General features: G+C 46.2%; 1 protein-coding gene across 1 annotated transcript; it reads right to left on the minus strand.

Moving 5' to 3' along the window:
• Nucleotides 1-3,892: 3,892 nt before the first annotated feature.
• SMARCD1 (SWI/SNF related, matrix associated, actin dependent regulator of chromatin, subfamily d, member 1) lies at nucleotides 3,893-21,170 on the minus strand. Its single transcript, XM_066584034.1, has 13 exons — nucleotides 20,960-21,170; nucleotides 16,727-16,917; nucleotides 14,971-15,013; nucleotides 14,761-14,883; nucleotides 14,554-14,676; nucleotides 13,623-13,739; nucleotides 10,797-10,898; nucleotides 10,545-10,706; nucleotides 10,363-10,460; nucleotides 10,141-10,276; nucleotides 6,809-6,931; nucleotides 6,627-6,728; nucleotides 3,893-4,917 (listed from the first exon to the last, which is right to left on the minus strand). Exons 1-13 carry the CDS (start codon nucleotides 21,113-21,115, stop codon nucleotides 4,864-4,866), a joined length of 1,530 nt encoding a protein of 509 aa, XP_066440131.1. The 5' UTR covers nucleotides 21,116-21,170; the 3' UTR covers nucleotides 3,893-4,863.
• Nucleotides 21,171-27,406: the final 6,236 nt, after the last annotated feature.

Raw genomic sequence — 27,406 nt, forward strand, 5'->3', positions numbered from 1 at the left:
GTAACACGTGTTTCTAGCGTTGTGTTAAAAAGAAACCCCCATAGGAATACATTGGAGATAAAACAAAAAAAAATAGCACATGCCATGATTTTTGATCCAATCAACATCGCATCAGTGAAAACATCCCAGATGGGAATGAAACCATTGTAAATCGTTGGTTTCATATTCTGCTTTTTTACTGACCATCACAGCAGACGAAATCACGTGATTTCCTCACCTGTGTGGAGCCAGCCTTAGGCTGGATTCACACAAACGTATAGCGGCTCGGTTTTTACGCCGAGCCGATATATGTCGTCCTCATCTGCGAGGGGGGGGTGGGGTGGAGGATGGAAGAGCCAGGAGCAGGAACTGAGTTCCCGCCCCCTCCCTACCCCTCTGCACTATTTGCAATTGGGAGAGGCGGGATGGGGGCAGGGCTAAGTTGCAGGAATTAGCCCCACCCCCATCACAAATAGTGCAGAGGGGCAGAGAGGGGGCGGGAGCTCAGTTCCTGCTCCTGGCTCTTCCATCTCCCCCCCCCCCCCCCCCTGCAGATGAGGACGACGTATATCGGCTCGGCATGAATCCAGCCTTAAGATTCCATTTTCAAAAACTGTATAGCAGTGGAGCCTAAATGCAGTTATAATATTGGCAATGGGTTCTATTCTGTACGTATTGCGCATGCAGATATGCCATGTGAAGGAGCCCTAAGGTTGTATATTCAGACGTTGGATCCACTGTGGATTTTCAGCAGCAGCAAAATCCTTACCAAATAGTGCATATTGTTTCAGATAGGTTTCACCCATGGTGAGAATCCACAGCATACAGCCAGGGGCACACCAGTATATTTTGGGACCGAGAGCTGTCCATATAATTCTGCAGATAACACATTGTAACCTGTGGCGGTACACATGGAGGTTTTCACACAGATTGATGGTTGACGGGAAGGAAAAAATAAAATAAATTGATGGCATGTTCTATTCCTGTCTGTTTCACGGATGAGAAAACAGGACACGCCAGTGCATGTGAAGGTGCTGCGTCCATGTAGGTCAGACAGCACAGGCTGGTGTCCGTGTATCATCTGTTGCGAGTTGCATTCGAGTCTCTGGTGCACAACTCACAGCCTGTGTACCTAAACTGCTGTGCTGCAGATTTAGAATCCACACCGCAGGGCCGTTTACGCTGCAGATTTTTTCCGCAGCACGCAGATGGGATTTCATCCATATTGTTTGCACTGTCAAGTTCTGCAGATTGTATGCAACCAACTCCGCTGCAGAAAGTCCACAGCGTTTCTGTAATGTGACAACATGAACTAGTTTATCTTCAAGTTAACCCAAAGAAAGGGAATCAGACATTTTGAACAATGACCCCTAATGGCCTTGGCTAGGGCATAGTGCCTCTTCTTGCAGCTTTACCTCTTGTTGTAACTATTCCTACTCCTCTAAACACCACAGAACCTGATAGGGCAAAGGGCAAATGACTGCATATTCCATGTATTAAAAAAGGGTTTTCCCAGGAAATATTATTGCTGACTTGTTCCCAGGATAGGTCATCAATAGTTGATCTGCTAGGGCCTGCCCCTTGAGCGCCATCACATACTGGATGTACAGAAAAGAATCTGCTGCTCCAACCCCATGTAGTGGCCGGTGTTTGTAACTGCAGTGACAAGAACTGACCACTACACGGGTCGGAGCAGCAGCTTCCGTTCTGTACTTCAGTATGTAGCGGCAATGACAGCAGGCCCCAAGCCATCAACAATTGATTATTCTCCTCAGGATGGGTTGTGTTTCCCTGGAAAACCTCTTTAAAAAGGGAACCTGTCACCAAGGTTCAAGCAGCCCAAACCACTTGTAGCATAAACATGGAGACAGACCACCACTTACATGGGGGCACTGTGCATGTCTAACACACTATGGTGTTTCATAACAGTCATAATGACTCAGGAATGGAGCTCTCGAGTCAAAGAGGCGGGCCGCACTGGTCTCTCCTTGCCCACCACAGTATGCTGACCGCTCTCTCCCCTATACACAAGTTTGTCAACACGCTGTGGGTGTGGAGAAAGCCCAGCACGGCCCGCTTCTGATGCGATAGCTCCGTTCCCAAATCAAACAGGCAATTTTCAAGGTGTTAATTCTGAAACGCCACATGGTTTTAGACCACCACTTACATAGGAGTGGATCTGTCCTGGGTTCATGCTTCAGCCATCAGGAACCCGATGACAGGTTCCCTTTACAACAATCAATAGTAGAAAAGCGTTACGGTTGCGTTTTATAAGGGGTCACTTGTTCACCCTCTTCACCAGTACTACATTTCATTTTGTATCTTCCATTAGAAAGGGTTTACTACGGGGCTTGTAATTTCATGTTTGCTAAAATGGAATGAGCTAGGAATCCTGCCAGTACAGCCGAATCACACTTTGCTCGACTGAGGGAACACCATGCTCTATATCTCACCACCAACGCAAAGTAATAATTATCACATGAAAAGAAAAAAAAAAACCACACAAATCTGAATCCCTCAGCTTTTCTTTTTTTACACGTGTTCGTGCACGTGTCAAACACAAGGCCCGCGGGCAGAATCCAGCCCACTGCCTCATGTTATGTGGCCTGCGGAGTGTCGGCGCTGCTCACCACTGCAGCGATTACCAGCTGGGGTGCCGCAGCTCCCCGCTGGTAATCACGCTATTACCGCTGATCCTGGCGCACACTGACGTCAGTGTGCAGCCGGGATCCTCCTCCCCCGAGTCCCATGCTCTTCAGTTCCACAGGAGAGGACTCTGGGAAGAAGCATGCCGGGCGCACATTGACAGAGTGTGCACCGGGATCATCGTGAGCAGAAGGGGAGTGGCGCTGACAGAAAGGAGGAGGTACGTATATGGGTTGGGGGTGGAAACTATTACTGAGGGGGGTTAATGTTGCTATGGGGGTATTACTACTGAAGGGGTTACTACTACTAATTGGGCCACTGTAGGGGTTATTTTTCCTGGGGGCCACTATCAGGGTCACTATTAGGGCTCGTTCACACGGGTGTAACTTTATTTCGGTCAGACAAATATGCTGCGTATTTGTGCAATAAAAAAAAAAAAAAAAAAAAAAAAAAAACGCTTATGCCTGTATATTTACGTACACAAAAAGGAACGCAGATGGGCCATTGAAATGGTGAGCAAATATGCAGTGAATACACAGGTTTCCTGCACATTCTTTCCATTCACTTTAATGGCCTATTGGGGTGCGTAGTATGTAACAAAATAGGTCATGCTGTATGAAAATATACATCATGTGAATGAACTCCTTGAAATCAATGGCTTCTATTCACTGCATTTTATGTACGCAAATACGCTTGTGTGAACGAGCCCTTACTATACTGTCTTAGGCCTCCTGCACACAGGCGGAAATTCCACGGCGGGATTTCCCGCTGAATTTCCGCCCATGGAAGCTTCCATGGGATTGCGTTATAAAACACAATCCTAGGCAGATTGACGCGATCTGTCCACATGAAAATACACATTGAAAACAAAATGCGGCATGCTCTATTTCTGTGCGGGTCTCGCAGGGCCCGGCACAGAAATGTCACTCCCCAACCGTGCTGGTCCCTGCAAGGGCTCGAGTCGGGATCTGACCCGGCCATCTGCAGGCGGCCTTACAATCGGCCCTTTGAAGGTCACCATAAGCCTGATGTGGCCCTCAGTAAAAAGGAGTTTGACACCCTGTGTTAGTGGAATGAATGAATGAATATATATCTATCTATCTATATATATCTATATCTATCTATATATATATATATCTATATCTATCTATCTATATCTATCTATCTATATCTATATCTATATCTATATATATATATATATATATCTCCACGCACACAGCAGATAGGTTGGCCCCAATGCAAACAATAAACAGCGCCTACAATGATGTCAGATACTGTTCTTATTCAGAACTTGCTTTTATTAAAACTTGGCAATGACTACAAGATACAAAACAATATTTTGGTCCATCAAAACCATAATCCGCTTAAAAATAAAAAGGCTACATTTTATGAGAATAGAGGTGCTCGGGGCACATTCAGTGAGGGAGGTTGGAACGCTTCTAGGGATACACCCCGGGAAGCTAAGCAGCATATTTAGAGCCCGTTCCTCAGACTGCAAATGCTGTAGAATACGTTACTGTACACTCATCTGCATAATAGTCCTTCATATTGAAATCTACTGACCACTTTCCCAGCCCAAGACTTGTAACCTTTTCAGCTAAAGAAAAAGGGGGTCATTTACTTTTTTTTGTACAACCGTGTGATGTCCCTAACAGGGCTGGAGTACACGCAGTGCTCCTATTACAATATATTTGCTGCCGGCACACAGTCTAGACGGCCAACACATTAGATGAACCCGTACGTATCAGGTAGAAACGCATCCTGCTTCAATGGTGTGCGCAACACAAATATTTCTGCGCTATATGCTGACATATAGATAATAACCGCTACTTTACAAATTGTATAGGGGCGCACGGATAGGTAATGGCTACAAAAGCTATAGTTGATACTTTCTTTTTTTTTGGTCGAAGGGAGAGGGAAAAAAAAAAAATACTAAAATGTTAAAGAATATTACACAATACAGAAAATGACACATAGGGGAAGTCTAAAAATAAATGTAGTTGATCCTTCAGAATATAACACAAGTCTAGCCCTCAAAAGGATCTTCTGCTCCTTAATATTTGTCACATCTGAGGACAGTATAAATAACTATTAGTGAGTCCTTAGTCCGCTTGTCAGTCGTTTCATAGAGGCCTCAAACCCAGGACAATCTGGTGCAGCTTCCTAAAGCCTCAAGAAGATGCCGAGATCATGGCTATGAGGTTCACTCTGATGGTTACATCCAATCATCGGGTTGCTTTATGTGTTCCTAATCCCCAGGGCTTGCTCGAGCTCCTGGCGCCTCTGCTGCACCTAGAGAAATAACAAGCAAATAATTAACAATGTGTAGTCAGAAAGTCGTCTATTGTTGAAATCAGGTTTTCAGGTTAAGGGGGGCTGTGCTAACATATACAAGCTCTTTCACAATGCAGGACCAGGTGGAATATAAGCCCTACCCCGAAAATGAGCCGTTGCTGAAGAAAAAAAAAAAAAAAAAAAAGTATATATCACCTCTCCTGCAATGTCTGGGGTGTCGAAGCTGCTTCTCCCCGGGTCCCGGCACTGCTTCTCTTTATCTTCTGGCTGGGGATTGAAAAATCCCCGCCTTCTGGAAGCGCTGGCTGTGATTGGCTGACACTTAGCCAATCAGTCAGTGCTCGATGAATGGCTGTAAATTAAACCAAATTACAGCCATTCATCGAGCACTGGCTGTGATTGGTTAAGCGTCAGCCAATCACAGCCAGCGCTTCCAGAAGGCAGGGATTTTTCAATCCCCGGACAGAAGATGAAGAGAAGCAGTGCCGGGACCCAGGGAGAAGTGGCAGCGGCGAGTGCTTCTAAGGTGGTGATGTGTGTTTTTTAAATTCTTTTCTGCTGCTTTGATAGTAGGATTTCCTACTGTCAATGTTGCATCGCATGAAAACCGCGATGCAACAGAGAAGGCTCCATAGGGAAACATGGGCTACAAAATCTCGCGTGCCGCAGGCATATCGCTGAACCTGCGAGGTTTTTGTGTCATGCTACAAAGCATCGCATGTGTGAAGTAATCCATAGGAAAGCATGAGCTTCACATACATGCGATTTGTAGCAGACTTTGTCGACCGTGTGAAGGAGGCCTAAGGCTGCATTCCCATGAACGTATATCGGCTCGGTTTTCACGCCGAAGGAGGCGGGGTGGGGCCAAGTTCCAGGAATTAGCCCCGCCTCCTTTCATTGCAAATAGTGCAGAGGGGCGGAGAGGAGGAAAAGAGGGGGCGGGAGCTCAGTTCCTGCTCCTGGCTCTTCTATTCCCCCCCCCCCCCCCCCGCGCGCGCAGATGAGGACGATGTAAATCGGCTCGGCGTTAAAACCGAGCCGATATACGTTCATGTGAATGCAGCCTAAGAGTTACACCAATCTACACAGGATCCACCATTCACAACAGATGATAGTCACAGCTCACCTGCTCTCCCTCCCCGCACAATGACCATTGCATAAATCACAGAGCATGCCCACAACACTCTCCCATAGAAGACAATGAACATCTTGAGCCTAGAGGATCATACGATCCCTGTGGATGCTGCAAGGCATATCTCTGAAAGTTGATAGCAGCTGAAACAAGATAGCAGCCCCCATAATCACGTATCTGGTGTCAATCACTAAAGGGACTGATACGGGTTTGCTACTTTGGACTCCCGCTGATCAGTTATCGGCCCAGCTACCAAGTTCATACATTGAGCAGATTCCTGCAGGAAGCGAATAGCTCTATTCTCAATATAGTGGCCAGGCTTGGTATTACAGGTAAAATTTCCATTCACTTCAATACCAAATCTGGCCACTATAGTGAATACAGAATCCAGCTCCGTGCATAAGAACACCAGCCCGCAAACAACCGATTGGCGGGTTCCTGGGTAAAGGAACCCTGCTGATCTATTATTGATAACCTATCTTGCAAATGGACCATCCAGAGTTTACAACTGGAAAACCCCTTTAAATGAGACAGACACCTAGAAATAGATCATCATAAGCTTGGATGAACATACCTTTGAATAGAAATATCGACAAACCGCCTCTTGAGCCCACGGTTGGAAATAAAATTCTGCTCTACGTTCCTCTTCTGGATTGCCCACAACGTCAGTCATAGTCTAAAAGCAGAGAATGTGATGAGGATGTGAAGCTCAGGACGACAATAGAGTACATTGCACATGGCCCTCTCACCACTAACCTTCAGGTCCCGGCACTGAGACTGCAGCCAATCATTGATGAATCCTTGAGGGTCACGGGCAAAACTTAACATAAATTCCCTCTGAATCTTCAGTTGATTGATTGTTTCAATGGTTTCATGAATCTAGAGAAAAGGCACATTAAGTTAGTTACCAGAATTATAGAGAAGTTTTATGCAAAAAGGAGAGCTCCTCGGCCCAGTCTGCGCTGTCAGCTGTGTCTGTAGAGATCCATACAGAAATAAGTTCACTGGGGAAAAGAAGGATCCTAAACCAGCAGGGCTTCAGACTTAGGCCCCATGTCCAAGTTTTAATTCACGTGTGGACACCCGTGCTTCCCTATGGGTCGCTTGATTTGCGGGTGCACGGATTCCGTAAATCAGATCCACCCATGGACATTGGGTCTTAGGCTGGGTTCACACACAAAAAAACAAAAAACAAACATATGGACAGTATAGGAAACTGCAATGAATGTTCAGTTTACCTTAGCAACGCTTTAGTGGTTTCGGATTGCTCATCCAGCTAAAAGGGACTGTTTATGGCAATAGCGTTACATTAGGGAATTGTTATTTAAGCTAATCTCTACTGACCATGTTTTGCTTCAAATTGAACTACGGGTTCTGTCATTACTTACCTATTCTTCCCCGCTGATCTTTTCCTGGCTCCTGCAATCACCCCGGGTCACCTCACCTCCAGCAGTTCGATTCTTTGTCTACCGATGACGAAGCGTTCATTAGCTGCAGTCTTCTTCCTGCAGGGCATTGTACGCTACGTCACTAGTGAAGTAGCGTTTACTGCCTAGCAGGAAGGGATGGATGCTAGGTTGGGCCAATGCCAAGACTGCCCATGCGCACTGTTTTGCCACGAGAGTTCCTATACCAACGCCGCAAGACAGTGCGCATGCGCAATCTCAGCAATAGCCTGGCATAGCATCCGGCGCTTCCAGCTAGACACTGACCTGCTGGAAGAAGTAAGACGCTGCATAACAGAAAGGCATCCAGCGGGCTTGCGGTGAGGTGACCTGGGGACTGCAGGAGCCAGGAGAAGATTGGTGAGCAGACGATGCAGTAAATAGGCTGACGGGAGGAATAGGTAAGTATTAGAGATGAGCGAGCATACTCGTTTAGGGCGATTTCGCAATCGAGCATCGCTTTTTTCGAGTAACTGACTACTCGAGCGAAAAGATTCGGGGGGTAGCTCCCCCCCCCCCCCCCCTACTATCCTCTGCAACCCCCTGCTCGCCCCTAGCGCCCCCGAATCTTTTCGCTCGAGTAGTCAGTTACTCGAGAAAAAGCGATGCTGTTGCGAAATCGCCCTAAACGAGTACGTTCGCTCATCTCAAGTATTATTTATTTATTTTAAAAGACAAAACCCCTTTAATGTAACAAGCAGAAAGGACCTGCAAACAAAGGCAGCAGTAAGCCAAGGTGGATGAAACCGTATATCTGAGAACCGCGTGAGCACGAACCAAATCAGCATAAAAGCAGGTACATACATATTCAAAACCGAGCAAAATATTCAATCAGTTCAGGTTGATCAAACTGCAGCGCTCACTAATAACGCCTCCAGGGGAACATGTTCCATACCGCAGAATTACAAAGCATGAAGAAAAGGCATGGGGCAGATTTACTAAACCGGTTTAATAGGCAGTGCATACTTCGGCCTCCTTCACACAGGCTTTCAATGTTGGATTTTTCCGACATGGAACTGACAGTTTAACCTGCAGCAGAACGCCGTGGATGAGCTGCTGCGGATCTGCATGCAAATTCAGCCCCCATCAACTAAGGGGCAAATCCGTTTGCGGTCACCTTATACACTAAGTGAAGAAGCTACACTGACAATGGCATTTTTCCTGCAATATGGGGGGGGGGGGTTCAAAACTCCATGTACAGAAATATCTGTGCCGCGCAGACTTTCACAGCATTCAGTGGACTGCTACAATCATGGGGATTTTGCAAGGATTCGTGCCCGAATCTGCAGCTAAATTACCCCATGTCAACGAGGCTTTATACTGGACACTTAAAATGTGGTAAATGTTATCAGTGACTTGTGCTGGGTGATAAATCTGGTGCATCTTTTGACAACTTTGTCTAACTTTATGCTGCCTGTTGGCTCAGTTTCCATCAGCTTTGGCATAAACTTTTTGATGCACACTGTCGCCCTCATCAGCACAGCCATGCCCCTTTACTGCAGTGAGAAACGTGTCTAACACACAGAAGTATGGTGCAAGGCGTTTAAACCAGTATTATGGCGCAGTTTGCAGCAACAAACTGACATTTTAACAGTGAATCTTTCCCATTAGAGTATTTACCAGTGATGGAACATCTACCATTTGTACTTTGCTGCCTTTGATGTAAACCAATTCATACACATTAAAGGAGTATTTCCTTCTAAGAGATTTGTGGCATATCCATTGCACATAAGCCTAATAGGTGCAGGTCCCACACCTATGTCAAGTGCTGGACCTCAGGCAAGATTTAGGAAAACAACTGAGCAGACTGCAACACTGTTTCCATAACTCACAAAGAAGTGAATGGGAGTTATGGAAACTGCATACCTTGATGTGTTGGTGGGGGGGGGGGGGGGGGGGGCACGTACTTTTAGTTCCCATTCACTTCTGTAATTTACTTCCAGTTCAACATATTAAGCCCCATGCTGATCTAGAGGAAGGTTTTAAAAAAAAAAACAAAAAAAAAAAACTATGAGGTAGGAACTAATTTTCCTTATTTAAAAGGGGAAAAAATTCCTTCCTGACTCCAATCGGAATAATCCCTGGATCACCGACCCTTCTGAAGTAATAAATGAGTATAACATGTAATATTGTATCGCTCAAGAAAGGCGTCAGGCCCCTCTTGTACTCTTAACGAATTTGCCATCACGTCTTTAGACAGAGTTCCAGAGTCTCACTGCTCTTACAGTAAAGAACCCCCTTCCACGTTGGTGATGAAACCTGCTTTCTTCTAGACGTAGAGGATGCCCCCCCTTGTTACATCACAGTCCTGGTTATAAACAGATAGTAGAGATCTCTGCATTGTCCCCTGATATATTTATACATAACAGGTCAAAATGTTTTAGAAAGTGCAGTTACACATCCGGTGTTGTCCTTCTGAATGTCGCTGCCATCATTCATCTCAATCCCTACTTCATATATTTAAGCTGGCCAGCAGTCTTAGTCTACCCCCTTGTATAGTGTGCTTTCAGAGCCAGATTTGCCAAGTGGTAAAACGTGGTTGCAACTGCTACAGGTTAGCGAACCAGTGCCACAGCCATATAAGTGTGGTGTCCGTCAGGCAGGGAGATGCTTCAGTAACGGCACCCAAACATCTTACTTTACCTTGTTATCTAGCGCTGCAATTTCTTGTTGGCTGGAAGTGGAGAGAAGGAAGGAATTCATCTGGGTCTTCAGAGTGTCATCCACTTCAACATCAATATCGTAACAGGCAGTTTTTTTGTGATCATTTGGATCCACACTGTGAACACAGTACAAGGCGGGTTACATGTCCGGGAGGGACAGAAGCACGCAGTAAAACTAGTAGAAGAATTTAGTATCTTTTACCTAATGACATGATTGATTATGATGGGCTCCGGTGGCATGAGGAGGGCATGGAGTCTCTGAGGGAGTTCCGAAAACTTCATCCTCTGAGACTCAAAGATCTGTGGTGGTAAAATGATGCCGTGGTGAGAACATTGCAGAAGAACCAAATGGCAAAGTCGTTCTACAGAGACTAACGCTCCCACCTGCTGGAGGTACTTGTCACAGATGATAAACTCTCGTTCATGAGGGTCCTGAAGCTTATGAGTTTTGATATACTGCCATAGGGCTTGAATGATGACCGGACGAGTCTGGGTGTGGATACCGAGGAGACGAGCCAAGCGGGGATCAAGCTTAAACTGAGGTGGCTGGAGAAATACAATGACATTATAGAGTCGCTGCAGATCGCTTCAGTGTGTCAATATAACGTGCACAGATCACAAGGTCTTCACACGTACCTGATAATCTAGCATCAGTAAGACTGTGCAGCGCACGTTGACATCTCCAGGGCGCTTCACCTGAAACCCATCTGTCTCTTGTGTGGTCGGCGTTCTGTGCCACTGCAACCAACACATGGGGTTTAGGTAGTGGAATAAAAAAAATAAGTGATAAATAACAGTATTTTAAAGTCACCCGGTGTGAACACAGGACCCGAAAGGGCATGGTAGCAAAGACCACTCATTTGTCAAAGTCACTTGGGAATACAAGCAAGGGTGCTGGGGACCTGCGAGGAGAGGTGTGGCTGAGCAGAAAGCGCCTGTTAGGGGATTTTTTTTTGTAATGCAGTCAGGTCTTCTTTTCAGGGTAGGGCTTATATTTCAAGCACCCCCCTCCAGAAAATCCCAGCAAAAGAGTGACACAATCATGAGAAAACGCAGCGATAAGGCACAGAACACAGATGCGATATTGCTACGATTTTCTTGCGGCGATATTGCAGTCGCTCGTGTGAAAGAGGCCTTATTGTGAGTATATGCGGGTAGCTGGAAGAGATCTCCGTCACGCTCCACCTCCATTCAGTGAGCAATTAGCGCTCCTGTGATAATTGTTGGAATAGCGGTCAGGTGATTAAGAACACCTAAAATTCTACCTATTTTCTGTTTTTCTATAAACAGATCATCAATCAACAACATTTTCTTAAACATTTAAACTTCATGTCTTCTGTCAAACTTATTTTTTCTTGGTAACATTGATGCCGGTCACCTTATGCTGCTCAGGCCGAATGTCCCTTTTTGTATGTCAACCATAATTCACAAATAAACCCCTTAAAGGACTAAGCACAGTAAAATTATGGCTTTAATTCCCGCCGATAGTACAAAAAATATGACGTAGGATTACAGCTCCTGCACTTTAGCAGGAGCAGGTTGGCTCTTCGGCTGTTAGTGACAGCCAAAGACCCACAGGAGAAGGCAGAAGCAGTTTTTAACAGCTTCTGCTTTACAGGCCACATAGCGTTCAATGAGTGCTATGTAGTGAAGAGAGAAAGCAGAAGGGTTACTTCCACTATTCGGTCCAGCGCTCTCACCCCGCCCGCCTCCATGCACAGCAAACAGTCAATCACAAGAACGACTGCTGTTTACAATGAACGGCTCGTGGTTCAGTTTTCCACATGAAGGAATTTTTCATTCAGTTCCCGCATGCATTTACATGGGACAATTATCGTTTAAATAATTCCCGCGGGAGTCTGAATGATAATCGTCCCTTGTAAGAGGGCCATTACTCTGCTACACTGAAAAAAAAAGTCTGTCACTTTCTACATGTCCTCCAATTAGGTAAAGCAGATCGTTTCGGTCCTGAGGGACCAGATAGTCTCCACGTGATTGCTTTACGGCCCTATCCCCCCCCCCCCCCCCCCCTTCAGCGGACAAAAATATTTTTACAGTTTTTTTTCATGACACATAGGGCTATTTTTTAAATATCTTTTCTTGACTGAATTTTTAAGCTTTTATTAAAAATAAGGTGTACAAAAAGTAAAAAACACTAAATCTATAGCTCTTTAATGTATAAAATTAGTCTATTTATGCTAAAGTAGAATTACAGGCTTAGGCTGCCAGGACATTTTGATATACAAATCTTGGATTATAGGGCTGCTATGGCGACTAATTGCATATTATATAAACAAAAGCTATATATTTGTATTTTAATTAGTATTTTTTTCTCTTTTTTAACTTATATTTAACATCTATGTCCCCCGTGATATCATATTTGTAGGAGCAAAGTTTGCACGGGCAGCATGAACCTGGGACAAGGATGTGGTTTTTATACTTACCTGCCTTCCCTCGGTCCATGCATTGGAGTACGCCCTGCATTCAGTGCACACATTGCGAACATTGGGGCACATTGTCAAAGTGCTTTACTCCAGTTTCTAGTGTAAGAAAGTCAAGCACAAGTATATGCACAAAAATGTGCAACTTTTTTTTTAGCTTTTTGCACCGGCGTTGCCATTTTTCCAAAAGGTGAGCAGGACTAGTGGGGAGGAGCGTGGCCGTTCGAGACCAACCAATGTATAAATTTACATCAGAAAGGTACACCAAGTCCGATCTGTTGTACATTTCTTTAAAAAAAAGGCAGCTACTGGGATGCGCTTAATACATGAAGAGGCGCACAACTCTACGTGTATAGAGCACACCCCAGCACGTGCGCCTCTTCATGTATTGAGCGCACAGTACGCCGGAGTAAACGGTACTGAGCCCGGCGTCAGAACTGCCGAGCTTAGCAAATGTCCCTCATTGTGTACCAAATGCAGAAATCAATCTGATACATGGGTGGCATCCTGGGCGGACAGCGAAGGCAGGCAAGTCTACAAAGCACACCCCTGGACTCAGCAGTCCCTGTTCTATGGGTCCATAAACGTAGCTAATTGTGCTCATGGAACCTGGCCGGCTCCTTTTAAAGGCGACTCGATTAGCACACGGTATGCTGCTTGTGTTAGAAGCACAGAAGATTGGGAAACCGTTAAACTTCAGGGTGCTGTTGATGGAGGCGGTTTTATATGATCGAAACTGCTGACAGGTTCCCTTTAACAACACAGAAGCAGTTTTACATCTGATGCTGAGGAGCAACTATCAGAATCTAAATGCCATGTGAAAATCTCAGCAAAAGTAGGCTTTAATTCAATGAATTTCCAAATACGTTACAGAGTCCCCAATAATGAGCTTGTGGGCACGGGTCTATGAATAATAGCAGCAGCTGACCAGTACAAGCCATTACTGCATCAGTTTATGGAAGGCGATACTGACAGCAGTGACCGCAGGGGTAACAAGCTCCAGCTGTGATTGCGAACATACCTCCACTAGATGATTATCTGGTCCGTACAGGTCCTTGTCTAGTTCAATAACCAGAGACTTAAAAAAGGATGAGAATTTCCTCTTCTGTTTGGTAGCATCATATTTGGACAAAGCTGCCTGCAATACAAAATGAGGCAATACGTCAACACAAGGCACATTAAAAAACAAAACCTCTGCCACATAAATGCAATCAAGTGCTTAAAAGGATTGTCCACTTATAAAACTATTGCTGGCTTACCCCTAGGATGGATCATCAGTAGTAGATGTCTGACGCCCAAAAACCACTCTGATTAGCTGTTCACTAAGTGCACTCATGCACTGGGCTGATTCGTGCAGGAAGCACACAGCTCCATTCTCTCTACAGTGGCCTAGTTTGGTATTGCAGGCAAAGGTCCCAGTCACTGGAATAGCAATTTTGCCTGCGATACTAAGCCTGGCTACTGCAGTGAGAATGAAGATCTCCGATTCCTACGAAAATAAGTTCAATACACAAGCACACCAGCCTGATGGTCAGCAGTCCACCACCTATCTACTATTAGTTTCCTATTCTAAGGCTAGGCCACTAATAGTTTACATCCATTTAACACTTTACTGTTAGAGTGTCGGATTATCTGGTGATGAAAGACAAATCACCATTCATAGGAGGCAATGGTACAAGATCATCTGTATGGTAAGAGCTTATCCAAGTCTCTTCTGTATGCTATAAGCAATAAGCACAATCTTAGATCTACTGTCATTGTGGAGAGTTAGGTTATGAATATGGAAAAAAATAAGTGTTATTGCAGACTCAATAGACATAAAAGGAGATTACTGGACCCCAGTGCTGGGACCCCCATGTTTTTAGGCATTTATGACATATCCTAGGATATTTGTCTAAAATTTGTGGTAAATTGGCAAATAAACGACAATCAAATCACCAAGCCACACTTACATCCTCAAGGAGACGGCCTTCTACGCGCAGCTCCCACGATGCCACAGTCCCCTCTCCGTCTTCAGCGTCAGATTTTGCAGGGTTAAATGTGTTCGAAATAAAGATCCGAAGTTTTCGTTTTTGCTACGAAGAGAAAAAATAAAATCTGTTAATATTGTAAGACCGAAAACGGCAATCCATTCTCACAGCTAATAAGACGTAGAATACCTTGATCGGCCTTTTCAAGGCTTCCTGAATATCAAGACGTTTCCTCATAATCGTCTGATCCAATTTCCTCTCAAAAGCCAATAAATCCATATAAGCCTGAGATTCAGGTACCAACTCCCGAATCTAAGAAAAGGACATCGGGGGTAGTCAGTAACAACAAGGGCCAAGGATCTACGTTAATTCGCGCTTCATCGCTCCGGCAGTACTCACCCTCTGAGGTAGAATCTTGTCAGCCATCTTCTTCTTCTTAGCACTTTAAAATTAAATAGAAACAAGATAAATGAAGATCAGGACTTCCCCTAAAGCGTATCATACCATCGCGCGCTGCGCCCCGTAAGTAGAGCTACAGAGGAGCAAAAGATAGATAGTCCTCCACTGGACATGAATGGCTGCACAATATGATTAAAGGGAAGACGAGGGGAACTGTTGCTTTACAGCTATGCTGCAAACTGCTGGAAACCTGTTCAAACCGCTTCTTACCTGCAGTACATCACCCCACTAATGATGTCAAACAGAAAAAGGGTTGGTGAAAACAAATTAGTGTCAGTCTCAAAACTTTTGCCTGCGACTGTATGTACAATCAGCCCATCCTAACAATGTTGTTGATGTTAATAGCAGCCAGATTGTATCTTACATTGAGCAACGCTTCCCATTTTATTGTGCAGACATTTAAAAAAAAGTTACATAATATTGTTGAACTTATTCCAAAAATGTTTAAAAAAAAATAGCAAACATACCGACTTTCACTTTAGCGTGGGGTATGTAATGGTCCCTGCAGGAGTTGGGTCTGAGCTCCTGGATGTGGAGTTTCCCACAATACTGATGGCCCATTCCCGTGCCATAGGCTGTCAGAGCAGCTCTGATGCCGTGTCACTTGGGGTACAGGAAGGAGCCATCTGATTTTTTTTTAATAAGTTATTTTATAAAGTTGTTTTTCACAGACTTTTTTTTACATTTTGTAAATAAAAAGGTGCCGGTCCTCTTTACGGCTCTTATCATACAAGCAAACACCAGAGGGATGAGGATTCTACAAGTCCAGAGCAGAAATGTAGAATGAAAACTAAACCCATGAAGGTCAAATACAGGGCTGAAGAGACCCGCTCACATAAATGCAGTGCTGACATGGAGAGCAGTAAATGAGGGGAGGAAACTATCCCCCCATAAGGTGAGCGGAGAGAACTGCAAACACCGAGGAGGTGCCGGCATTTTCATCCATATAGTGGTTCAAAGGGTCTATTAGAGCATCACATGCATCAGTTTATTAGCATCACAATGTGTCTATACCATATTTTGCTGATGGTGCCAGTGTTAGGCCTCATGTTCACGGGGACAGATCCGCAGCGGGTGTCCCGCATGTGTGATCTGCGCCCCATAGGGATGCATTGGACACCCGCAGGTAGTTAAATACCTGCGGATGTCATTTTCCCCTGAGGTGCGGATTGCGTGTGCGTGAAATCACCCGCAGCATGCTCCATTTTAGTGCGGGTCTCCCGTAGGCTTCTATTGAAGCCTATGGAAGCCGCGGCACACTCGCAGCTGAATTCCAGCTCTCCAGCGTGGGAGAGCAGGAGTTCAAAAAGAAAGAAAAAAAAAAGAAAGTGCAAGGCGCCTGCACACAGCACGCTTCTGGTGTGCTGAGCACATCCGCCGGGCCGAAGGAAGAAGATCCCGCCGCGACGGAGGGAAGATCCGCATCGTTCGGACAGGTAAGAAAATCATCTTTTTAGGCCTCATGTCCGCGGGAAAGGAGGGACCCGCTGCGGGATTCTGCATGAACAATCCGCGCCGGCCCTGATTTTCCCCGTGGACATGAGGCCTAAAGGTCTGACAGGCTATATTTTTAATGACCGCTCTCATTACAGCCTACATGGCTATAGGCACGGTCAATTTCTCACAAGGATCAATGGCCTGCAAGTCATGCAGAGTAACCCCGGCCTCATAAAGGGTTACACGTTATGTATATTACCTGTGATTCCTATTCTGAGCTGCTTGTTGTTGCTGCACTTGTTGAATCTGTTGAGGTGCGGGCCGCTTACGGGACTGGTCCATGCCCGATTGAGCCATCCCTGGGCGGGCAGCTGGGCTTCCTCCGTAACCTGGAGGACCCATGGCTGGTCCCTGAGGAGTCATCCGACTGCCTGGAAGCATCCCGGGCCGCTGTTACAAACAAAGAGAAAGTTTTAGCACAAGTGTATGTGATCCACAGTGACATACAATTCTATGCTGCTTCAGCTTCCCTGCTGTCATACCCCCGCCATCTTTACCCAACTCATTAACCGATCCAATAGGTTATTCGGGAATGGGGGACAGATGGACGTGACTGACTGCAGGATCATACTGCCCATACAAAACGACAGGGCTCACGCTGCCAGCTATTTCTCGTGTGTATCTACATACATGAATCAATGAAAGTCTATTGACTTTCACTGACTCCATTCACCGCATATTACGCAGCCGTGCATCGCACGTGTAACTTGGGGAGAAAAAAACTGGACATGAGCCCTAAGGAGGAAGGCACATTTATAGCTAAAGTACATTTTTGGTTTTCGACACTCTAGTGAGGCCATACATTACACAATACAACTAGAGGATCCATTTTTAGATTATTAAACAATTTTTTTTAAAATAGCGCAGAAAAAAAAAAAAAGCCGCATTTTCTCCCTATTTCTGACCATTTTCCCTAAAAACATACAAAATTAACTTAAAGGGGTTCTGTCATAAATAAAAAATAAAAAAATTCTATACTTGCCTATTCCTTCCCCGTCAGTCTACTTACCACATACTTTACGTCACTGATCTTCTGTCTCCTGCAGTCCCCAGGTCACCTCACCTCCAGCCGGCTGATTCTTCCGCTTCCTGTGAGGTTAACTACATTCACAGGCAGTCTCTTTTCTGCCAGCTAATGTACGCTACGTCACAGTTCACAGCCTAGCAAGGAGTGGCGAGCTATTGCAGGGACTGAGCATGCCCGCTGTCTCAGCAATAGATCAGCATTCCTTCCTAGGCAGTAAACACTGTCACAGGGATGTGATCTTCACCGGTCCAGCCAGAAGAATAACGCGAGGAATGCACCTTCATAACAAGTGGGACGGCTGGAGGAGACGTGGCCCCGGGCACTGGAGAAGAGCATGGAGCTACTGCTCGGTTTCAAGCGATAGCGGCTTGATAAAGATCTATGTTGGTCGAAACGTTGCCCGTGTGTCTATCAATGGAACAATAAAGGCTCTTTTTTAATTGAAGCCATCTGCACCATTTATGCTGCCACAACATATACTATCTTGAATGACTATTTGGGTTGACGGTCCACAACCTGGTGTTGGCTGTGCATTGACTTGTGTTTCGGAATAATTCCCTTCCTTCCCTATTATTCGCATTGGGATAGAGTGCTGCTGGATCTCTTACACTTCTTGATGCCTGTGGAGGAATAGGAGAGTATAGAATTTTTCTTAGTACATAGCACTCATTGAGCGCTATGTAGCAAGGAAAGGAGAAACTGTTAAAACTGCTTTTCCCTTCTCCTTTGGGACCTCAGCTGTGTCTGACATCTACCTGCTCCTATTTGATTGCAGGAGCTTTAATCCTGTGCTGTCCTTTTGCTATCGTCCGAGATTAGAGCCCAGGACCAAGCGCCGTATATTTACCATGCTTGGTCTTTAAGGGGTTAATATCCACTTCAATTTTAAAGGGAATATATCAGCAAAGATTGTTTTCTTTTATTGAAGCCAACGAGAAACATTCACCGTTGTTCTAGTGGTTTCATTTTCTGAATGTAGAATATTTTATTATTCTCTTGTCTATACAGGACTACAAGGGCGGCCATCTTTCCTGAGCTGCAGCCTCGTGGGCCACTCACACAATGTTCTAGACACGCTCTGTGACAGGTTACAAGGAGGATGAGTAGATCATTACAGCTAATCACCTATTGTGAATGCTTACTCTTATTGCCATTATACAACGGCGCTATATGCTGGCTAAAGCCAGTACTGCATGAGGTGACACGTTGGATAGGCTCCGACAGCAGAGAGGCTGGCAATATACAGTAGGAGAACCCCGACGGACGTCTTCCAACATCGGAGCTGTACAGCCTTAAATCCTAATGTCTGCCGACGTCAGACAGTGGACTGGAAAGGGTTAACGCAGTTCTGCAGTGAAGGGCTTCTGATGCAAGTCGGCTGAAATTGGATGTGGATCCACTGGTGCGGATTTTGACTCAGTTTTGGATGCAAAACTACTGCGGATTTTTAAAATATAGAGTGTGATGTAAAATTAAAGCATAGCAAAATGTAGCATTCCAGAAGGTGAAATATGCACTGAGCACGGAACTAAAGCCCCATTTACACGCAAAGATGGTGGCTCAAAATGCGTTTAAAAGATAGGGAGATTGACAGTTTGAGCAATTATTTTGCATAAACTGCTAATGGGCACTTATGCACATTAGCAGCTTATTATTTAAATTTGCATGTAAATGAGCCTCCGGGAGCTGTATGCAGAGAACAGCAGGTGGTCTGTTATCTGCATACAGGCCCTTTGTTGTGTCGCGGGACTGCAGCTGAAAACAATTTAATCAGCGCTCCCGTGGACAATCACAGCGTGCGGTCCCTGCTATCAGCTCTCTGGCCGAACGATGGATTTTAAACATAAATCGTCGTTCGGCTGAAAAGCAAACAGCAGCAGCATTTACACGCAACGATTATCGCTCAAAAGACAGGGTTTGAGCAAATTTTGAGTGAGACTCTCTGCGGTTAAATGGGGCTTCAGTTAGAAGTGGCAGGGAGCCGAATGAGGTTTATTTTATACTCAGCTGCGATCCAGCGCTGACCCTCTCTCTGAAGTTGACGTGGGCATGAAAATCTGTCTCTTCAGAGTCCCGTGTCCACACTTACATACTCTGCAAGTCCATCCGAAGCCGTTTGGGACCAGCGTGTGCCGGATCCAGTGCTTATGGCATAATTAAGCAAAATGAACTATTCTATGGGCCAGCTGTGCCTGCACTCCAGGGAAGAGAGCGGGCACAGCTGGGGCTCCCGCTACAGCGTTAGCTGGCTGAAGGTGGCGCTCTCAGCACAGTCTTCCCATAGCAGATGACTGGTGGGGTCAGCAGACGGAGGGCTCGTTCACATCAGGTTCCGTTCCGGACATCAGGCGTCGATTTCTGCTAGAAAACAAAATAGCAAGATACCGGCCTGCTGACCGCAAATCACACTGAGCCCGTTAGTCAACGGAGATCCGTCCCATCACAAGACAAGTTATTTGGCCAGGGGGTGCAGAACGGAGCAGAAAAATGGAAGTCCCACCCGCTGATGTGAACGAGCCCTCCTGTAGGCTTTATAGGGTACCTATACTTATATGGTGGGGTTTCTTATGTTTAGACGGGTGGGACATCTGGGTGCCGAGAACCCCACCAATGACTACAATCAGTGGCAGAAGGCGCCGCCCCTTTGTCTAACTGGAGAGCGGCGCACAGGCAGTATGTAAATCCTACATAGTAACACAGCGGCCCACTGAACACTTCTGTCTCTTAGCACACAATGGCGGTCTCAGCAGCAGCACCCCCACCGACCAAAACTTACGGAGGAGCGGTAAAAGTTTGGGGTTTTTTTTCTTAAAAAGGTGTTGTCCGTTTATGGAATGATTTTTTTTTAAATGCTACAAAATGTGTTGTAAGCACCGGCCCGTTCATCCCCCCGCCGATCCAAAGCTACAGCGGTCCTACCAGCTACCCCCACTGCTGCAGCGAATCAGAGACCACGGGAGCCGCAGCGCTGGCGCCAAGTACAACTACTTTCATGGTTTTAACACCTGCAGCAGTTTGTTTTAAAAAACGTTTGCCCCCGGACAATCCCTTTAAATGGATAAATTCCCTTTAAGTTACAGGATAGCGCAAGTGACTAACACCCCCCCCCCCCCCCCCCCCCCCCCCCCCCCCCCCCCCCCATTACTGGGCATCCTAATTATAGGGAAGCTTCTAATAAGCATCGTAGGCAGAGAGAGAAAGTATCACCCAGATGAGAGGGGGAGGATGGGGGGTTGCAGTGCAGGATGGGGGGTTGCAGTGCAGGATGGGGGGCTGCAGTGCAGGATGGGGGGCTGCAGTGCATGACTGCACCAGTAATAAGGGATGCTGCATTCATCAGTGCATTACACTCCACAGGACTCCCCTCCGCCTCCATCAGCAGCCCACACCGGCGCCCTCTCTTACCGGGTAAGCCGCTCCGGGCATGGGAGAGCGGTACATCCCTTGTCCTGGGGCGGGGCCCATCCTCACAGCCGGGCCTGGCGTTCCAGGAACCATAGCGGCCACTGCCGGCCCGGATCCCCCCGGAGTCACCGATTGGAAACCAGCCCGCGCCGCCATCGCTTTGCAACAATGGGGCCGGAAACGGAAGCACCGTGTTACACAAGGGGGCCGGGAAGCTGGCAGAACGGCGCTAGAATGAGCTGCCGGCATGAAAAAAATCACCGGAAGTGAGCGGACGCCATTTTGGATGAGGGAAGAACACGGAATGCTGGGAGTTATTTTATAAACTAAGCGCCTGGTGCCTGTCGGCCATTTTGGAAGATGGCAAATCAAATGCTCTTCTTTTCCCGTAGTTGTTAAATATTCTGTCCCCCACCCCCCCCGGATAACGTCACAGCCGCACGTTTTAAATGGACGAGCAAAATGTTGACAGCAAATGAAGTTGCTGTACAGGTTCAGTGAAGTAGTATTTGGGGGTGGTAACGTGTTATGGCGCACCAGGAGCAGCGATGGAAGACGTCATTTTTTATATATAAATGTTTCCGGTCGGTCAGAGGTTAATTTCTCTATACGGATTTACTGAATGAATGAATGAATTCGGTGATACGCCGCTGTGTGGAGGGACGCGAGGAAATGAACGCGCATGCGCAGCTCAGTGCTGTGGAGTTCACAGCGCCTTCTGCTGGTTCTCTTCTGATAAATCGGTGACGTAACCGTTCTTCCCGCCAAAATCGTGAACGTGACGGCGCGGCTCTGCTTTTTAAAATGTTCTCAGTGGCGCCCCCTATGTCTGATTTTAAAAGATATTTAAACGTAAAAGAGTTATTTATTGCCCTTCTGTTCATTTTTGTGTTGTTACAAATCAATAAAAGAGCCAAAAGGTGCTGCATTCATACCCACCACAATACTCAGATTAACCCCTTAGCGATGAGGCCAGTTTTTAACATAAGGACACAATTTTTGGGTGGGGTTCATCTTCTGATTTTGAAAGCCATTACTTTTTCATGTTCCTGTTGACCTAGCCGTATGAGGGCCTATTTTTTTTGTGTGCAGAACTGTAGTTTTTATTGATACCATTTTGGCTTTTGATCACTTTTATTGCATTTTTTTTTTTGTGAGGCAAAAAAAGAACACAATAAACATTTTTGCTTTCGTTTGCTATGTGTTTTTTTTTAAGGTTTTTACTTTACAGGATAAAGAATGTGTTTGATTTATTGTACAGCTTGTTATGGATACGATGATACCAAATATTTTTTATACGGAGGGGAAAGTCCGCAAAAGGGGTGTTTTTTTGTTTAGGAGTTTTTTTTTTCCTTTGCACAATTTTTTTGTTTTTTACATCGCTATAGGGGACTTGAACTATAATAGCTCTGATATGATAATGCACTGCAGGACTTCTGTACTGCAATGCGTTATTGCTTACAATAGTGATCATAGGCCATGGCAAACCGGGACAACAATTTATAACGCCCGGTTGCCATGGCAACCAATCGTCCCTCCACAATTACATCGCAGAGGGCTGATGACATCATGAAGGGAACACGCTCCCTCTGTGAACCCTGGCAAAAAAAACCTCCGTCCAGTCCTTCAATTGTGAAAAAGACAAACTTGTCTTTTTTTTTATTTTAAAATGAAAATGATGTTTATTTTTTCTCATTTTTGATCAGTTTTAGGGTGAATACCCACTTGCGTTTTTCTTGCGTGTTTTTTTTCACGCGATATTGCGGTGGTTTTTTTTACACGCGATTGTGAATGGGACTTTCTAATATTAATAACACATCACACAAAAATTGCAAAGCACCAACTTGCGATGCGTTTTTAGTATTAGAAAGTCCCATTGACAATCGCGTGAAAACACCGCAGCGATATCGCGTGAAAATAAAACATGCAAGAAAAACGCAAGCGTGCAGGAGCCCTAAAACAAACACATTGTTACACGACCAGAATACGGACCCGTAATCTGGACATTAAAAAAGGGCTTCAGCATGAACACTGCTACGGTATGTGATCTTCATGCACGGAGTCGCCTCTGTAGCTGCATGCACTTGAAGGAGGTCCAGCACGTCAGGAATCACATGAAGAAGCTTTACATGAAGAAGCACTTTTAAGTGCGAACCAATCACATCCATATCTGTGCCTTGTCATAAGTATGTATGTTATAAGTGTGTATAAATATGCATGCCTCTTCAGATCCAATCCATTTAAGCCTGAAGAAGAACCCTGCGTCGGTTCGGAAGCTCGCTATTATTACATCATGTATTTTTGTTAGCCATTAAAAGGTATCATATCTACAAGATTACGTGGTTTCTCTTGCTGAGAACAATCACATGAAGCTTTACTATGCAACAACATATGCCATGAATAATGGACCATTTACATGGAACTATTCTCATCATTCAAAGCATTGTTCAAACTAATGAACATGAACAATAATTGTTCAGTGTAAACCCTGGCAACAATCAAACGATAAATTGTTCGCTTTTCATTCATCGTTAGCTCGTTCACTATTAGAGATGAGCGAGTATACTCGCTAAGGCACATTACTCGAGCGAGTAGTGCCTTAGCCGAGTATCTCCCCGCTCGTCTCTAAAGATTCGGGGGCCGGCGCGGGTGACAGGTGAGTTGCGGCGGGGGGAAGAGAGAGATCTCCCCTCCGTTCCTCCCCGCTCTCCCCCGCCGCTCCCCGCCCCCTGCCCCCCGAATCTTTAGAGACGAGCGGGGAGATACTCGGCTAAGGCACTACTCGCTCGAGTAATGTGCCTTAGCGAGTATACTCGCTCATCTCTATTCACTATCCATTCGGTTTAAATACAGAGAAGTCATTCTCAGTCACTTAGGCCTCCTTCCCACGAGCGTGACGGGCTCCGCAGCGTAATATTCCGCTGTGAAGCCCGTCACGGCGCCCCCAAGAGCCCCTATACTTACCTGCGGGAGATAGCGTGAAATCGCTTCCCCGCCCACCGCCGCGCGTCACCGCCCGTCACCGCCCACCACCCTCGCGTCACCAGCCGTGTCACGTGCACGGCCGGCCGTGTCACGTGACGCGGCCGGACCGCGTCATTTGGCGTCATATGACGCTCGGCGGTGGGCGGGAAAGCGTTTTTTCACGCTATCTCCCGCTGGTTACAGCGGGAGATAGCGTGAATGGACGGCTTCCATTGACTGCAATGGAAGCCGTCAGTGCGTACAGCCCGTCCTCACCCGCAGAAAATAGAGCATGCTGCGGGTGAGGACGGGAGAAATCGCGGTGCGTAATTCCGCGGTGGAATTACGCATCGTGAGCATTGTGCTATTAGGTTCAATAGAACCTAATAGCTGCGGGCAACGCAGCGGATTTTCGCCGCGAATTACGCGGCGGAAATCCGTTCGTGGGAAGGAGGCCTTATACAGCGAATGGAAACGAATGAACGATTTCTTGTTTGATGAGCCTACGACGTATCTGCCGGTATAAATAGGCTGCTTGAGCGAACTCTGACATCGTTCACTCGTTCAAACGAGAAATCATCAGGTCTAAACGGACCCAAAGACCCATCGTTCGAAACACGTAAGTGTTTTTAAGAGCTGTATAGTTTTTACTTGTTGTCTTCCATAATAAAGCTTCATCATTAGAGATGAGCGAACACGTTCGGCTCCGCCCCTTTTTCGCCCGAACACCGAACTTTGCGAACACTTCAGTGTTCGGGCGAAAAAGTTCGGGGGCCGCCGTGGCAGCGCGGGGGGGTGCGGCGGGGAGTGGGGGGGAGAGGGAGAGAGAGAGGGCTCCCCCCTGTTCCCCGCTACTGCCGCCCGCGCCGCCGCGCATCTCCCCGCCCCCCGGCGGCACCCGGACACTTACGCGCGAACACTGCAGTGTTCGGCAAAGCCGGTGTCCGGGTGCGGATGTGTCCGTAACGGACACGTTCGCTCATCCCTATTCATCATGTGATTCCTGACGTGCTGGACTTCCTTCAAGTGCAAAATCTGGACATGTTAGGCTGTTTTCACACGACCGAGAAAATTGCGTGAGATTTGTGCATTGTGAGATGCACAACTCTTGCATGAATATGAATCCCGTGCTTATGAATCAGAGTCATACATATGAGCGGGTTTTTTTTCCACGGCAGGAAAAAAAATCATGGCATGTCCTATCTTTAGACTGGTGAAAACGGGGCCGAAACAGGCGGGTTGGCAGTGAAAAACAACTGCAGGACAAGATTTTGTCCTGAAAACAGAAAGTCACTTTAATGTGAAAACCCATTTAATTAGTGGTTTATAGAACTTGAACATACAATTTAATGACAAAACCAACCCCCGACAGTTTCACATTTTGAAAGCCACAACTAAAAAAACGCAGCCCAACTGCAATGTCTTTATATACCTTAAGGTCCCATAGTGTGATTTGTGCCCAAATCCAGAACAAAACTCACACTATGGGTGGATTCACACGAACGTATAACGGCTCGGTTTTCACGCCGAGCCGATATACGGTGTCCTCATCTGCAGGGGGGGGGGGGAGGATGGAAGAGCCAGCAGCAAGAACTGAGCTCCCGCCCCCTCTCTGCCTCCTCTCCACCCCCTTTCCGCCCCTCTGCACTATTTGCAATGAAAGGAGGTGGGATGGGGCGGGGCTAAGTGTTGAGAATTAGCCCCGCCCCCGTTCCGCCTCTCCCCATTGCAAATAGTGCAGAGGAGCAGAGAGGGGGCGGGAGCTCAGAGCACTGCTCCTGGCTCTTCCAGGCTCCCCCCCCCTGCAGAGAGAGACGACGTATATCGGCTGGGCATGAAAACCCAGCCGATATACGTTCGTCTGAATCCAGCCTTAGTTAGTATTCTGTTGAATGCTATGGAAATCTGTGTCATAGTTCATACAGTGCAGATTTTTGAATTTGCATTGCAAATAAAACCCCCTAACATTTCAATTCTTAATGTAGCTTCTGCGGGAAATCTGCACCGAAACCGCATCAGGTGGCTGCACAAGGATTTGTCCTATTGACTTGGGCTAAATCCATATGTGGATCTGCATGAAGAACTCAAGGGCTTAACCTCAGAGTTCTTCCACAGATTGCAGTGACAGATTCACGTTCGAAAAATCTGATGTGGATCTGACACTGCAACTCCCATGTGAACAAGGCTTAATAAAAAAAAATCAGAGCTCTAACAACTTTTTGCACTTTTTTCCTAGAAGCCTGCGAAAGAACAGCAGAAAAAAACTGTATACCTAAAGCATGGACCCCAAAAATGCACAGAAAGTAAAAAAAAACAAAACAAACAAAAACAAAATAACCACACAGTAGCGTGTTGATCTACAATTCCGCATGCGGGAGCTTGAAGTGGAATCCAACCCTGTGCACAGAGGGCGTCCGCGCGAACCTGCTTCTTGTCTTCTTTTTCTATATTGTGCATGGTCCGCACGGCTCACCGTCGGACATCCGCAGTAGTTTTTTTTTGTCTTAAATCCCTGCCTTTCCTGTGCCGTCAATGACGCAGGTGCCCACAACCTATCCGCAATGACATTGCAGAAGGGCCACGGGTCAGACAGCTTCCATTGACTTCAATGGATGCCGTCTGCGTAGAGTCCGGGTAAAAATGGAAAATGCTGCGATTTTTCCTAAGCAAGCTGAAATCACAATTAATTTCCACTTGTGCTGGAAGAAGTGCTTATCCATAGCATATTACAAACGGTATTTGCTGCAGATCCGCAGTGCAAACGCTCAGCGCAGATTCCGCAATGCAAATCCATTCATGTGCAGTCGGCCTACCAAAAAATCATATATATATATATATATATATATATATATATATATATATATATATATATATATATATATAGTGAGGGATTAGCGTTTAGGATCGGTAGCAACTTGGGCATAAGCAGTCAGAGACAGTGACACACGGGATAAAGTTCGTAGTCCAGGCTTCGCCTGGGTTTATTTCAGTACAAACAAAGTAAAAACACAGGCCTTAACTTCAGGCCAACATAAAGTAAATCCTGCTCGTCTGAGCACTTACTAAACATGTAGCGTCCCTGTCTACACACTGGTAAACAAATGGTTCCTGCGCACAGCCAGCCAGGCTCTCAGACCTGCAAAGGTCTCAGCTCCCACCTCCAGAACCTGCAGGCCCAGGCTTTATAGGGCCTGGTACCAGCCTCACCTGGTACGTGGAAGTGGCCATCCCACCCTTCACTTTGGCCACTCCAGAAAAGCCGGCCCAGATTATGCGGCTTGGAGCCACTTACACACTACAACGTGTCAGTAACCTAATGTTACTGACACCCGACTGCCGGCTTCCTCCACCGAGCCCAGGCTGCTCGGTGGCACGTATCTGCCCAAGTGCTCCCTAAAGCCGTATAGGAGAGCATCCTAGGCGAAATGTATCGGCCCTCCAGCACTTTGCCAGTCACTGTCTCACATACCCTCCCCCTCTGTT

The sequence above is a fragment of the Eleutherodactylus coqui genome, chromosome 1, assembly GCF_035609145.1.
Source record: "Eleutherodactylus coqui strain aEleCoq1 chromosome 1, aEleCoq1.hap1, whole genome shotgun sequence".
Classification (NCBI taxonomy): domain Eukaryota; kingdom Metazoa; phylum Chordata; class Amphibia; order Anura; family Eleutherodactylidae; genus Eleutherodactylus; species Eleutherodactylus coqui.